The 16,143-nt window shown below is 35.6% G+C and overlaps 1 protein-coding gene across 1 annotated transcript in view; it reads right to left on the reverse strand.

Annotated features, from left to right (window-relative positions):
* Positions 1-15,907, reverse strand: part of trpn1 (transient receptor potential cation channel, subfamily N, member 1) — a 53,370-nt gene extending 37,463 nt beyond the window's left edge. Inside the window, exons 1-4 of the mRNA XM_083523889.1 lie at positions 15,426-15,907; positions 14,358-14,459; positions 3,418-3,513; positions 1,658-1,771 (exon numbers count right to left, since the gene is read on the reverse strand). Coding sequence (XP_083380015.1) covers positions 1,658-1,771; positions 3,418-3,513; positions 14,358-14,459; positions 15,426-15,563 — 450 coding nt within the window. The 5' untranslated portion in view covers positions 15,564-15,907. The remainder of the gene's footprint in view (positions 1-1,657; positions 1,772-3,417; positions 3,514-14,357; positions 14,460-15,425) is intronic.
* Between the last annotated feature and the right edge of the window lie 236 nt (positions 15,908-16,143).

A 16,143-nucleotide genomic window follows, 5' to 3' on the forward strand; every position in this document is an offset into this window, starting at 1 on the left:
TATATATAACCTATAACTTATATATAACTGATCAGCTATAGGGTTTAGGGTCTTGTTTAGGGCCCAGGAGTGGCAGCTTCCTTGTGGATTTGAACTCATAACCTTCTGATCCAAAGTCCAATGCCTTAACTGCTAAGCTACCACCTCATAATGTAATGGCTACAGATAACAGGTGTTAAAGTTTAATAACTGCTACTACATGTATGAAACTGTAAGACATTTTCCACTAAAAGTATTGAATTAAAAATAAAAAGTTTAAAAACTCACTGAAGCACAAAACTATTGTGAAAGTTAGTCGAATCACTTCCAAAATCATAGTTTCTGTGCATATTAAATTGTTTTGAAAGAATATTCAGTTTTTCACTGTTTATCCCGTGTTTCCAAATTAGTTTTATGTAAGTTTTATGTAAATCAGTGACGGGCTTGGCTATCATATTGGTCTCCTAGATCTAAATTGATAGCTTCACAATCAAACAGTGGAGCTTATGTCACTCCAATGTGACTATTGGCTTCCCATACAGAGTTGAAAATGTCCACTGTCCGCTAGCGAATGGCTTACAATCACAGGCAATTGAACAAAATGTATTGTTAGGTTTGAGAGATACAATTTGTATGTTTTATATAATCAATTTATTCATTGCATCTAAACCAAAAAAAAACACCCACAAAACTTGTGTCATCTGTTTCCACTAACAATACGTCCATGTACAATTGCCCATGATTGTCTGGCAGTGGTTATCCATCTTCACACTTCACGCATGTGTTAGCCACTGCAGCCAAGGGGTCAGTATTAAAAATTGTTTCTAGATATAAAACATTTTTGACGCAATAAATATAACTGGTGAGGTAAGGTTAGGTAGGGTAAAGTGGTAGGGTAAGGAAAGGTAATTAAAGTTAAGGTAAGGTACTGAAAGGTAAAGTAGGTTAAGGAAAGGTAATGTTAGGTAATGAAAGGTAATGTAAGATAATGCAAGGTAAGGTAAGATAATAAACGGTAAGGCAAGATAATGTAGAGTAACGCAATGAAAGGTAAGGTAAGGTAATGTAAGGTAGGGTCATGAAAGGTAAGGTAAGATAATGAAAGATAAGGTAATGCAAGGTAAGATAAAGAAAGTCAGTTAATGTAAGGTAAGATAATGCAAGGTAAGATAAAGAAAGTCAGGTAATGTAAGGTAAGATAATGCAAGGTAAAATAAAGAAAACAAGGTAAGGTAAGAAAAATAAGTTAAGGTAATGTATTGATAGGTAAGGTAAGGTAAGGTAAGTTAAGGTAAGATAATGTAAGTTAAGGTAAGGTAATGTAAGGTAAGAAAGGTAGGGTAAGGTATGTTAAGGTAATGAACTGTAAGGCAATATAATGTAAGGTAACGTAATGAAAGGTAAGGTAAATTAATGAAAGGTTAGGTAAGGTGAGGTAAGTTAAGGTAAGATAATGTAAGGTAAGGTAAGGTCATGTAAAGTAAAATAATGAAAGATGAGGTAATTTAAGGTAAGAAAAAATAAGGCTAGGTAAGGTACTGTAAGGTAATAAAAGGTAAGGTAAAATAAATAATTATTAGTAGTGAAATTAAATTTCTTTTTTGATTCTATTTAGATCCATTGAAGAGAAAAGAGCTGTAGAGACACTATAGATACTGTGTAATAATAAGGAATTTACCTTGTCCGGGGTAAGACGGTTTTCTTGGTTGGAGAGTTTGAGCAGAGTACGCACGACATCGATAGAATCACCAGACCGAGAGGCAGCATAATGCAGTGGCAGCCAAGCCTTGGGCTAAAGCCATTAAAAATAAACAGCTGAACAGGACTAATAACCTTTTTTGACCTTCACATGTTTTACATTCTCCATTTTTATAAAGACACACATTTCCTATTCTTTTTTAGTTTAAGCGAATATGGTGTAGAAATGCTGGAATAACATACGTAAAGATAAAGAACTGTAGGAAGTCCAGGAGGTTTGTATTCAATATAACTACAAGGGACTGTTATTCTCTCTAGGTGTATTTCAGGACAAACTCCCACACACTCAATCCAGGATATGAGTTTTGATTGGATCTGGCATGGTAGTCCAGCACACTTGATGTTTTTGATCCTTTTTCACATTTTGCAAACAAATCGCATTGTTTAAATTCGAGATCTGCTTACGTGTATCGGGTGGCCATGCCTACTGATATCTCATCAAGCCATCAGATATCTGCAGTACTAAGGAATTCAACTTAATATCTCATCAGGGAAAAAGTAGGAAAAAAGGCAAAATATCCCTTAAGTTGCTAAACAACTTAATTGATTATAATGAAGGCCAGAGTACTCAGTCATTATCCACTTTACTTAAAATACACAACTATAATAAATAGGGAAGCTCTTTAGTGCCTGCTTTTCTTATGAATGCCTCTGTAATGTACCAGATTCCCTATGGAGAGCATGCTATCATCATCCTCATCATAATCATGACCATCAGCTATGAAGTTCCGCTTAGCATCCTACTATTGAAAAGGCCCGACTGGCCCATCAATGAACATCTCATTGCCATCAAAACTCCTTTTGTCATTGTTTTAAGACAAGATCGTCAAAATGTTCAGGCATGTTGTCAGTATGGCGGCGCACAATTTCAGTGTTTCCTGATGCAAACTACGGTTTTGGTTACAATGATAGAAGGGCGAACTTCAACAGCACAAATGATTGCAATAAATCAGACAGGGTTTACACTTTTACTCTACTGTAGTAGTGTTTGTTTATTTCCTAGGTGTTCATCCATTTTCAGAAATTACTTCTCTGTGTTTTGCACTGTTTGCAATTGAGGGTTTATGAGATTCACCTTTGACCTATTTTAAAGAACCAGTTAATCATCGGTTGCTCCGATGCCGCTCACTCGCCTGTAATTGATTGTGTACAGTTTTCTGCTGTTTCCTACATTATCAATTGTTTTTTTATGTTGATCAAAATATTATACTGGTTCTTACCTGAATAGTCTTAACCCCCAAAACACCCCGCCATTAGTTCATTGAATGCAAAATGGGTAAACCAGGTATCATCATCTGTCAAGCTTAAATTTCTATTCAACGTTTTTTTTTGTAAATGTGTAGAATTAATGAATTGTGCAGATGAATCTTGAATGTCACTAAAGAAGGCGAGTGTACGGCATCAGATCAACCAATCATCAACTCGTTCTCTAAAACAGGATTTTGATAAAAAAGTACAGGTTTCGAAATAAATCCATTGTGTTGTGTTGTTTGTACTAAATGATTCGAGAAATGCTCCAAAGCAACTGAGAAGAAAATTCATTCTAAAGTAATTTATATTATGACTTTTACTTGGAACTGATGTACACAAAGGAAGCACCCATTCTATTCTATTAAATAAACAAAAATGAGAAAACACAGAACAAGCAGATAAAGGAGCAAAAGGAAGGGTAAATCTCACCCCCCCTGGACTGGTTGTTTTAGTCTTTTGGGACAGGAGATTCACAATGTCATCGCTGGCATGGGCAGCAGCAATGTGCAGTGCAGTCTGGCCATCCTGTAAAACACAAACCCACATCGTCAATGTGCAAATTTTATTCATTTATTCATTTATTAATTAATTAAAGTATTTCTTTTTAGCTTTAATAACAGTGTAATTTTTTAATCGTATCCATTTGAGCAATAATACATGAGAAAAAACCCTGACCTTTCATAAGAAGCAGTTATCCCAACATTGACTTACATTTAAATAAGTCTAGAAATCTAGAAATGCAAAATCTCAAATATACTTCAATTACTTTTTTTTTGGTTTAAATATATATGAAAATTCTCAATTATTATTACTGTTCATTGCCAATTTAATTAAACATATTTTGAAGTATAATGTATATTAAGGGCTTATAGCACAAGCCAAACAGGCAACAGTGTGATACAGAGATGTATATGGATCAGTCATAGCATTAAACCCACAGGTGAAGAAAATAACACTGATTATAACACATGCAATGCCAGCAAAATTCTCAAAGTTCTCAAAGTCAGTTTTTAAAGTTGATATGTTGGAAATGTGAAAAAATTGGCAGGTATAATGATCTGATAGACTCTGACCATTTGTAATGTCTAGATGCTGCTCGTAGTGTTTCAGCTTTAAGAGAATGTGGTGTATATGCTCACTTATTCACTTTTGCATGGCGTCTGCTAAATGCCGCAAATGTAAATGTAAATGTAAATGTAAATGTAGATGGCTTGTCTAGAGCATTTTCCAAACAGCAGGTCTTGTGGGGGTTGCTTTATGCTGATATGCAGTAGTCCATACTGACCAGAAGTGATTCCATGGAAGAACAATCAGTGTACTGATGATAGGATCAGGGATCCCAAGGATCATTGATGTTCGTGGGGAGTAAAGAGTTGCCTGTCAGATCTAATTCCACAGAACATCTACTGTAGTACATTGAACAGTGGACTAATTAATACACACACACACACACACAAAAACATTTAACGGCTCTGGCATGGAGGAGTTGGTGTATGAATATATATAAAATATGATGTTGAGCTGATTTATGACCATTTTACCTGACTCTATAACACTGTAGAAAGGACATTACTCATAATCTCACACTCTGGGGCTCATGATTTTTCTCACTCTCTGGTGTTTGTAATCTTTGATGATTTATAATCACACTCTTGGTGTCACCCAGATGAGTATAGATTCCCTTTTTAGTCTTCCTCAAGGTTCCTCTCAAGGTTTATTCTTCATGCCGTAAGGGACAATTTTTTTTTGCCACAGCAACCCCAGGCGTAATCAACGGGGATAAATAGAATAAATATAATTCACTTACATTAAAATATTTGTACTATAATTCTTACATTTTGGCCAATGTTTATGGTAAAAAGTGCTTTAGAAATAAACTTGGAAAGATGGAATTGGATATTACCAATTGTAAAAAATACTGGCTCTGATAGAAATTTCCTAACTGGACCATGGAGCAATGGTAGAAGATGGTCTGTTCTGTGAAAAAAAAATTTCTTTTATGTCTTGTGGACACAGTTTGTCTAGCTTACCTGGGGATGAGATAGCACTATGATGCACTGTATGAGTGGGAAGGGGCAGTGTGATACTCTGGATGAAGTTCTGCTGGGAAATTTGGAACCCTGGATAGATCTGGATGCTACATTGACATGTACCACCTACTTAAAAAAATCTCAAAACCTCCCCAGATCATAGTCCAATTGAGCATCTTTATTTACAGGGATGTGGTGGTACATCATATCAAATGAAAAACAACAAAACACTGCACACAGGGTGGGTTACAAAGTGCGTACATTTCAGTTGTCTCTGATTACATCTTACAGAAGTCCTTTCTGTAGCTGCTTTGTACTTGATTTATCCTATTAAATCTGTTATCATAAAATAAAAGCGATTATGTAAGCACATTTATACCTAAAATAAACTTTTTGAGCAAGGGTTTTCATCATATAATAAACAGACAGGTTTTATTATGAGAGCTGACAGTAGAGACTGTGCACCTTTTCAAACCAAAAACAAGTTCCAGTAACATTAGCATTATGGAAAGAAATAAGAAATAATAGCCCTAGCCATTTTGGTGTTAAAGGTGTAGAATGTGCTAGTCATACGGTTGGTGTAGGATATGCCCTACTGTATGCATGCATTTAAAATGCATTTGCTAGATTTAAACCAAATAGTTTTAAAGGATGCAATTCCAACCAACTGAATTCTCCATCCCATATAGAACCCATGATGTTTTTTCCAACAACATGTATTATAAGCCAGAATTAACTTATGGAAGCATATAGGTAAAATAGCAAAATTCAATTTAAATGCAACATATGAAATGGCTAAATATTCCTTTATTTATTTTTTATTTAATTACATTTGAGAATAAATGTTTCTATTGCTATATGTGCAAAGTTTGGTTCAAAAGGAAAATGAAATTCTATCATTTGCATTTGCTATTTCCAACAGTAGTTTTAATATGTAAATTACATACTAATTTTAATGCATTTTAAGTTGCAAAATGAAATAAAAAATGCATTACCCAAAATAATTTGATATGTGTAAAAACATGTCAAATGCGGTCAGAATACTAATACTGGCAAAAGCTGTAGTATTGCGAGTGATATGATGGAATCTTGGAACTTGCAACCTTTGGGATTTCCCTTTTATTCTTATTTATTTATCTGAAGACCACCAGACAGTTCTTCCTAATTTGATGAGCCAAGTCTAATTGTTTCCTCTAAATGATAAATGGCAACTGACCTCCTGAGCTCAGATCTTTCTTAGAAAAAGCTTGGCTAGACTTCAAATGTTTACCTTATGAATTTTCCCTACTGTAAATACTACCATGCAGTACACATGGGTATCACTCATTTAGCAGCATTTCAACAATTCTAGTGGGTTTTTTTTATTAGTAAAGGACAAATAATTAAATAAATTATTTTCTAAGACTTCCAATGTTGAAATGAGCTACTTTTGACTTTTACGTGTTGTGGACACAGTTTGTCCAGCTTACTTGGGGATGAGATAAAACTATGATGCACTGGGAAGGGGCATTGTGATACTCTGGACAAAGTTCAGCTGGGAAATATTGATAGATGTGGATGCTACATTAACATGTACCAAATACCTAAAAAAAAAATCTCAAAACCTCCCTTGATCTCAGTCCCATTATTCTTCTTTATTTACAGGGATGTGCTGGACAAGTGGTGTATAACTGTACCTTGCTCTAGATGTAGTCTTAAAATATGTGTAAACTACAAATAGATAACGAACAAAAGGAAAAGTGTTTAGTAGGGTGTTGGGCGGCCACAACCCTCCAGAACAGCTTCAAGAAATTCCATGCATATATATATATATATATATATATATATATATATATATATATATATATATATATATATATATATATATATATATATATATATATATATATATATACAGTGAGGAAAATAAGTATTTGAACACCCTGCTATTTTGCAGGTTCTCCCACTTAGAAATCATGGAGGGGTCTGAAATTGTCATCGTAGGTGAATGTCCACTGTGAGAGACATAATCTAAAAAAAAAAATCCAGAAATCACAATATATGATTTTATAACTATTTATTTGTAAGATACAGCTGCAAATAAGTATTTGAACACCTGAGAAAGTCAATGTTAATATTTGGTACAGTAGCCTTTGTTTGCAATTACAGAGGTCAAACGTTTCCTGTAGTTTTTCACCAGGTTTGCACACACTGCAGGAGGGATTTTGGCCCACTCCTTCACACAGATCTTCTCTAGATCAGTCAGGTTTCTGGCCTGTCACTGAGAAACACGGAGTTTGAGCTCCCTCCAAAGATTCTCTATTGGGTTTAGGTCAGGAGACTGGCCAGGCCACGCCAGAACCTTGATATGCTTCTTACAGAGCCACTCCTTGGTTATCCTGGCTGTGTGCTTCGGGTCATTGTCATGTTGGAAGACCCAGCCTCGACCCATCTTCAATGCTCTAACTGAGGGAAGGAGGTTGTTCCCCCAAATCTCGCAATACATGACCCCGGTCATCCTCTCCTTAATACAGTGCAGTCGCCCTGTCCCATGTGCAGAAAAACACCCCAAAGCATGATGCTACCACCCCCATGCTTCACAGTAGGGATGGTGTTCTTGGGATGGTACTCATCATTCTTCTTCCTCCAAACACGTTTAGTGGAATTATGACCGAAAAGTTCTATTTTGGTCTCATCTGACCACATGACTTTCTCCCATGACTCCTCTAGATCATCCAAATGGTCATTGGCCAACTTAAGACATGCCTGGACATGTGCTGGTTTAAGCAGGGGAACCTTCCGTGCCATGCATGATTTCAAACTATGACGTCTTAGTGTATTACCAACAGTAACCTTGGAAACGGTGGTCCCAGCTCTTTTCAGGTCATTGACCAGCTCCTCCCGTGTAGTTCTGGGATGATTTCTCACCTTCCTTAGGATCATTGAGAGCCCACGAGGTGAGATCTTGCATGGAGCCCCAGTCCGAGGGAGATTGACAGTCATGTTTAGCTTCTTCCATTTTCTAATGATTGCTCCAACAGTGGACCTTTTTTCACCAAGCTGCTTGGCAATTTCCCCGTAGCCCTTTCCAGCCTTGTGGAGGTGTACAATTTTGTCTCTAGTGTCTTTGGACAGCTCTTTGGTCTTGGCCATGTTAGTAGTTGGAGTCTTACTGATTGTATGGGGTGGACAGGTGTCTTTATGCAGCTAACAACCTCAAACAGGTGCATCTAATTTAGGATAATAAAAGTAGTGGAGGTGGACATTTTAAAGGCAGACTAACAGGTCTTTGAGGGTCAGAATTCTAGCTGATAGACAGGTGTTCAAATACTTATTTGCAGCTGTATCATACAAATAAATAGTTAAAAAATCATACATTGTGATTTCTGGATTTTTTTTTTTAGATGATGTCTCTCACAGTGGACATGCACCTACGATGACAATTTCAGACCCCTCCATGATTTCTAATTGGGAGAACTTGCAAAATAGCAGGGTGTTCAAATACTTATTTTCCTCACTGTATATATACAGTACAGACCAAAAGTTTGGACACACCTTCTCATTCGAAGAGTTTTCTTTATTTTCATGACACTGAAGGCATCAAAACTATGAATTAACACGTGGAATTATATATGGAATTATATACATAACAAAAAAGTGTGAAACAACGGAAAAATGTCATATTCTAGGTTCTTCAAAGTAGCCACCTTTTGCTTTGATTACTGCTTTGCACACTCTTGGCATTCTCTTGATGAGCTTCAAGAGGTAGTCACCTGAAATGGTCTTCCAACAGTCTTGAAGGAGTTCCCCAAGAGTTGCTTGGCACTTGTTGGCCCTTTTGCCTTCACTCACTTTGTCCAGCTCACCCCTAAATCATCTCGATTGGGTTCAGTTTGGGTGACTGTGGAGGCCAGGTCATCTGGCACAGCACCCCATAACTCTCCTTCTTGGTCAAATACCCCTTGATGCCTTCAGTGTGACTCTACAATTTTCATAGTCATGAAAATAAAGAAAAGTCTTTGAATGAGAAGGTGTGTCCAAACTTTTGGTCTGTACTGTATATATATATATATATATATATATATATATATATATATATATATATATATATATATATATATATATATATATATATATATGTGTGTGTGTGTGTGTGTGTGTGTGTGTGTGTGTGTGTGTGTGTTCATTTGTTCTGAGATCTGGTGAGTGTGAAACCAATAGCATTTGATTGACATAATTTTCATTCATGTCAAACCACTCAGTAAACCTCTACATTCTATAATTGGAGGTGAAATTGTCCAAGAAGTGACCATACCCAACAGGATATGTAGGCTTTAGTATATCTAACCCAAATCATAATAGCACCAAAAAACGTGGCTGGAGATACCCAATTTCACGCATAATGGAAATTCTAGCACATTAACACTTACTTATTCATTTAGATCTATTATGCTAAGCTTAAGAATGAGCCATAGGATAAACCCAGATAAAGGTACAATAAAGTAAATACATCATATCAAATTAAAAACAACAAAACACTGCATATAGGTGGGTTACAAAGTGCCTACATTTCAGTCCTTATTAACAATGTCCTTATTTAAGTCCTTTCTGCAGCTGCTTTGTACTTAATTTATCCTATTAAAACTGTTATCATAAAATAAAAGTGATTATTTAAGCACATTTATACCTAAAATAAACTTTTTGAGTAATGGTTTTTTATCATATAATAAACAGACAGGTTGTTCTTATCAGAGCTGACAGTAGAGACTATGAACCTTTCTTGCAAACCCAAAACAAGTTCCAGTAACATTAGCATTACAGAAAGAAAGAAGAAATAATAGCCCTAGCCATTTTGTGTGTTAAAGGTGTAGAATGTGCTAGGCCTATGGTTGGTGTAGGATATGCCCTACTGTATGCATGCATTTAAAACTTTTCAACATTTTAAAAAATTTGCTAGATTTAAACCAAATAGAGGGGAGTGGTGGCTCCAGCGGTTAAGGCGCTGAGTTGCCGATCGGAAGTCAAGTCAAGTCAAGTTTATTTGTATAGCGCTTTTCACAACAGACATTGTCTCAAAGCAGCTTTACAGAAGAACTTGGGAAGGTCTGGGGTTCGAGCCCCGGTATCGCCAGGCTGCCACTCTTGGGCCCTTGAGCAAGGCCCTTAACCCTCTATGCTCCGGGGGTCCCTTACAGGGGAAATATCAAGGTCCGTGACGTCAGAATGACGTGGGGCCGCCTTCCTGTGGGCTCACCACCTGCAGGAGGGACCGTAAGGGACGGTGCTGTGAGGATTGGGCAGCAGTCGAAGGCGGGGTATGCCTGCTTAGACTGCTGCCCCCGCGACCCGAATTACGGATAAGCGGGAGAAAATGAATGAATGAATGTAAACCAAATAGTTTTATAGTTAGGATGCAATTCAAGCCAACTGAATTCTTCATCCCATATAGAAGCCTTGATGTTTTATTTAACAATACAGTACATGTATTATAAGCCAGAACTAACTTATGGAAGCATATAAGTAAAATAGCAAAATTCTATGTAAATGAAATATGTAAAATGGCAAAGTATTTCTTGTATAATGAAATCTTGGAACTTGCAACCTTTGGGATTTCCCTTTTATTCCCACTTCCTAATTTGGTGAGCCAAGTCTAATTGTTTTATCTAAACGATAAATGGCAACTGAAAAAGCTTGGCTAGACTTCAAATGTTTACCTTATGAATTTTCCCTACTGTGAATACTACCATGCAGTACACATGGGTATCACTCATTTAGCAGCATTTCAACAATTCTAGTGTTTTTTTTTATTAGTAAAGGACAAAGGATTAACTCAGAATAAAATGTACTAATTTTATTTTCTTGTGTGGTTCAAAAAAGCACAAGGGGATATAAATCTCAAACTAGTTGTTTTTAATTGAAGGAACACCTTTACTAATTAAATAAATGATAAAAAAAAAAGTCAAAGACTTGAGTCTAATGTGAGTTATGCAGTTTTGCAACAACAACAACAACAACAACAACAACAACAACAACAACAACAACAACAACAAAATCTCCTGTTATGATGTTATTTATGATAATTGTGAATGCAGTTTCAGAATTCAGACAGAATGCATTGAACAACTCAAATGTTTTCCACATTGACAAATCAAAAACGCTTTGATTGGACACTGCATTTAAGTGTGTGATTGGTAGGGGATTTGTTTTATAAGAATTCTTGTCTGTCTCCATCTTTCGTTCTTGTAATTTTAACGTTTATTTTTTGCCTATTAACCAATTAGTGCAGTAATATCCGGGGCACGATTTCTTTTTCCCTCCTTAAATTATTTTTTATTTATTTACCTTTTTACACATATGATTTAAAATGTAGTTAAGTACAATACTTTGAACAAAACGTACTTAAGTAAGAGTCAAATGACAGATTTTGAAAACTACTTTTAATAAGAAGTACGACAAAAAAAATAAGTACTCAATTACGGTAACGTAAGTAAAAGTTATTCATTACTATCCACTGTCTAATCTAATTTAAAGGTTATAATTACAGTACCAGTAAATGCATGTTTCTCACACTACTGCTGCAATAATGGTCACTGGACAGCATCATTGAGCACAAACTAATGTTACACTTTCCATTAAAATGTAACTCAGAATCAGAGGAAGACCCTGATCTGCTGCAATACCCAGCCAATGGCTGACTTACAAGCTCTACTGCCAGGAACTCTAAACCCACGTCTCCTGCACACTGACACTGATCCATTCAGACAATTATTCTTAAGACCCTCCATAGACCCTCCTCTTTACACCACACCATACCGCACACGGACACTTTATGGACATAGATTGCCTATTGTTTACATATTGTTTACATTTTTATTTTTATTTTGTTTACATTTTTCACTACACATTGTTACTGTTTATATGTATATCTGCTCATACATTATCCTTTTATATATATATATCTATATATCTATATATCTTTATACCTATATTCTTTTACTTTATTTTATTTATTTATTTTATTTTATTTTAATAGTTTTTCTCATACCTTATAGTTATTTATCTGCCTCCGTTTCTTTCCCCCATCCTATTCCCTCATGCCGGACCATCGTACAAAACATTTCACTACATGTCGTACCCTGTATGTATGTGTATGTGATGAATAAAATTTGATTTGATTTGATTTGATTTGATATACAAGGACTGAATTAAGACCCACCACTCACTCACTACCATCTGCCTGTTTCATGAAAGCTGTAAAGTCAGCGTTGTCAACCACTATATTCAATTTGTTTCAGTTTTTTTTTTTTCTATAGCACTTTTAACAATGCACATTGAGTTAAAGCAGCTAACAGTAAGAAATCAGTAATGAGCAGCCAGTGGCAACCGTGGCAAGATAAAGCTCAATAAGATGGCAAGAGTAAGAAAGTTCTTGAGTTGCACAGTAATTTCATGGATCATGTGGAACTATCCCCAGATGCACAGACTGGTCTTCAATTGAATATCTTGTGTCTGCCATTGCTTCGACTGGAATGAAAGCCTGTTGCACACCAATTATAACATTACACATTATAAGTAATCATACCTTTTAAACACTTGCTTGGGCATTTGCGCTCTGTTCTCCTCCAGCATGACCATTTTCAGAACTTCAGTCGATATTGTCTCACTGCATTTTTTAAATGAAAAAGTAATCTGTCTATGCTTTAACAGTAAAGGAATCCCACTCTGATTTTCTCATCTTGTGGGCTCTGGCATGCCAGAAAAGCCAAAGAACTTGCTGGCATGGCCACACATGGCATCCTAATTCCTATTAGTTTGAAATTCTAATCTTTCTTAGTCCCTAAAATGACATGACTGTCTGCTTCAGAGCGTCCCAGACAGGGCATGGGCACTACATTTCATCACCACACCAGAAAAAGGGTGTAAATTACATCCAAGTTCCCACATGATTATTTTAGTCATCAAGGAATCTTTAAAATCTGCTGGCAGAGTTTAAGACAGGATCCAATAGTTTACTAGACTGAGGCTCCAGTAAAAAAAACACTCAGCAGCTACGAGACAAACCCAACCTGATTTATGTCACATGTTAATAATGATCTGAACTAGCAAAAAAACTCTTATTTTCTTTTTAACAAAAAGAAAAGGAGACACAGTTCTACTCTTTACAATGAACACAGTTCCTGCTACGTCTTCTTCTGCATTCACACACAACTTGCTACTTTCTGTGGCTTTCTACTAATCAATTGGCTGCAGCTGAGCCCCAATCAAAGTGACATGCCGGATTGGCTTTGCTTTTACGCTGTTGGACGATAAAAAATAAGAAAATCTTTAGAGATAGCGCAGTGCTGTTGAATTCTTAAATCCAATAGTATTTAAAACACTGCTATTTACCAAAAACTGACCACCCTTTCTTCCTTAAAGCACTTATCACATTCCTTCCAATCTTCTATCAATGCTCGAAATAGACCTACCATTTCTTAGGACACAAGGAAGAATATCATGGCTCTTATGATGGACTGAACTTCCCCTAGATGTCCTAACGCCATGTTAGTCTTAAAATAAGGACTTTGGTCAAACCTTTTCATAAAATACATAATTAATAGCACTTTACTATTTATATATATTTTTTATTGTCTTGCATGTTTTCCATACTGTACAGTACAATCTGACCAACTGGGTTTTTACACTAATGGAACTAGGAGGATACTCCTAAAATGAGATTGTACTCCTAAAATAAGATTAGAAAAACGTTCTGTGGAGTCCAAATGGGATATTTTTATCCCTAACAGAATACAGGGATAGCAGGAGAGAAGATGTTATCAGACCCCACCCCCCAACATAAAAGACTCCAAACATTCCAAACTTGTGACAGGCCCTATATAAATACTATAATAATTAAAATATCAGAAAATAAAAAATATATTACACACTAAATGCCTCAATGCGATCATGAACATCCCATTTTATTACCAAACTTGAAAAGATAATGTTAAATTAATATATTCATAAAATATTGCATTAACGATAAGTAAAAACATTTTTACATGGTGTCTCAAATTTTTTGGAATTGGGATTTTTTAAAACAACTGGAGCTGTAAAGAATGCATTATAAGGAAGATGGATAGATTGAGGATGAATGCTACAATGATCATAGATTTGAAGAATTTCGGGGGTTAGCAGATCTCCGAATCTACAATTAGATGCCAATTTTTCAATCAAAAACAGATATTTTACACAGTTATTTACAGGAGTCCCTTTTCATCAAAAGTTCATTATTTACTGTATAACTGTACATGTGTGCTAGGATGTAACCATGTCCCTCATGTGTCTGCCTGAGTATCTGAAACAGCTCAGTGATCTTACCTTAGTCTTTTCTTCAGGACTCACTTCCAGCTCCAGCAGTCTCTTTACTACAGATAGACGGTCTTTTTGCACAGCAACCATCAGAACGCTTAGGCCAAAGTCCTTAAAAAAAAAAAAAAAAAAAGAAAGAGAAAATGTTTATATTTAATAATGCTTCATAACTTCAATTCACTTTAATTTGGAATAAATAAGATGTTTTTTTCCTTTCTTTTCATAATTCAAGTTTTGAAGAAATTAAATACAATGTATGTTTTAAAGTTACAATAACGACAGAATTTTTCTTCACAATTTATATATATATATATATATATATATATATATATATATATATATATATATATATATATATATTAATATTATTACATATTATATTACTATTTACTATAATTATATTATTATATTAAATATATTATATGTTTTATATATTTAACACATGCTTGGTGATCCTTCGTCCTTTATCAGTCTGTGTTTCGAAATTGGATGTTTAAATAGACAAATGGACAAAAGATGGAACACCTGCCTTTTCCAGGCATATGTAATTCTTTCCAAAATTATTACCACAATTTGGCACAAAATCATGTAGGACGTCTCTGAACGTGGTGCCATGAAACTTTTCCCTTCAACTGAACTAGGAGACCCAAACCCGTTCCAGCATGACAATGCCCCCTGTGCACAAAGCCAGCTCCATGAAGATATACTTTACATGGGCTGGAGTGGGGGATCTCCTGCTTTAGAGCTCCCACACTATTGAACACCTTTGGGATAAATGTGAACGCTGACTGCACCTGAGGCCTCCTCACCTCACCCTTGTGGATGGATGAGCACAAATCTCCACAAAATCTAGTGGAACATCTTCCCAGAAGAGTGGAGGTTATTATAAGAAAAAATAGAGACTAATAAATATGAAATGAGCTGTTCCAATCTAATGCACAAACTTTTTGCTACATAGTGTACAGGGCAAGCACAAAGTCACACAAGCACAATATTACAAAATAAAGTTAATATAAAAAACAATAGTTAAAATATACTGCAGTTCACAGTGCAGAAACGACCCTGTAAAGCTCTCACCTCATCCACATAAGACACTTCAGCCTTGACCTTCTCTATCCCCTTTAGGATTTTCTCCAGTGCTGTCCAGTCTCCTTTGAGCATGAGCTGCAGCAGCTGTGTCCTTCCCACCAACACATCTTCATGTATTTCTTCCATTTCAGCAGTAAGAAATAATGCACAGTATCTGAAAATAAACTTTCCCCAGATGTTGCCTCAGCAGACATCCTATTTATCCCCAGGTACTATCATTTGTGTGATGCACCGCCTTTGATAGTCCAGGAGGAGGAGCTTTCTATGAGCTAAGGCTGAGTCTCAAATATAAAAAGTGTGCACTATTTGGAGTAATAAACACTCAATTTTTCTACAAAGTATGTTGATTAATTTGTTTGAAGAGCATAGCCAATCAACAGGTGAATCTGAGATGATTGACAGCTAGGTGTGCAGTTCCCCACCCCCCCTTTACAAAAGTTAATTCGCCGCATTTGTTTCTGATTATTTTATTCTGACTTTTTTTTGTTTATAAATGCAATTTATTACTTTTATTTAATTAATTAATTAATTAATTTAATGTGTTCAACTCAACTATCATTAAAATTGTGTTATATTAGTTTACTACATTTATTACAAATACCACCAAAATATAGAGTCCTTACATTTTTCCCTGATATTATGTAGTTCTGAAAGCTATACATTTGCAATTACACAGAACATTAATGTAAATAAAAGTATAAAACAA

Source organism: Silurus aristotelis (assembly GCF_946808225.1).
Source record: "Silurus aristotelis genome assembly, chromosome: 21".
NCBI lineage: Eukaryota > Metazoa > Chordata > Actinopteri > Siluriformes > Siluridae > Silurus > Silurus aristotelis.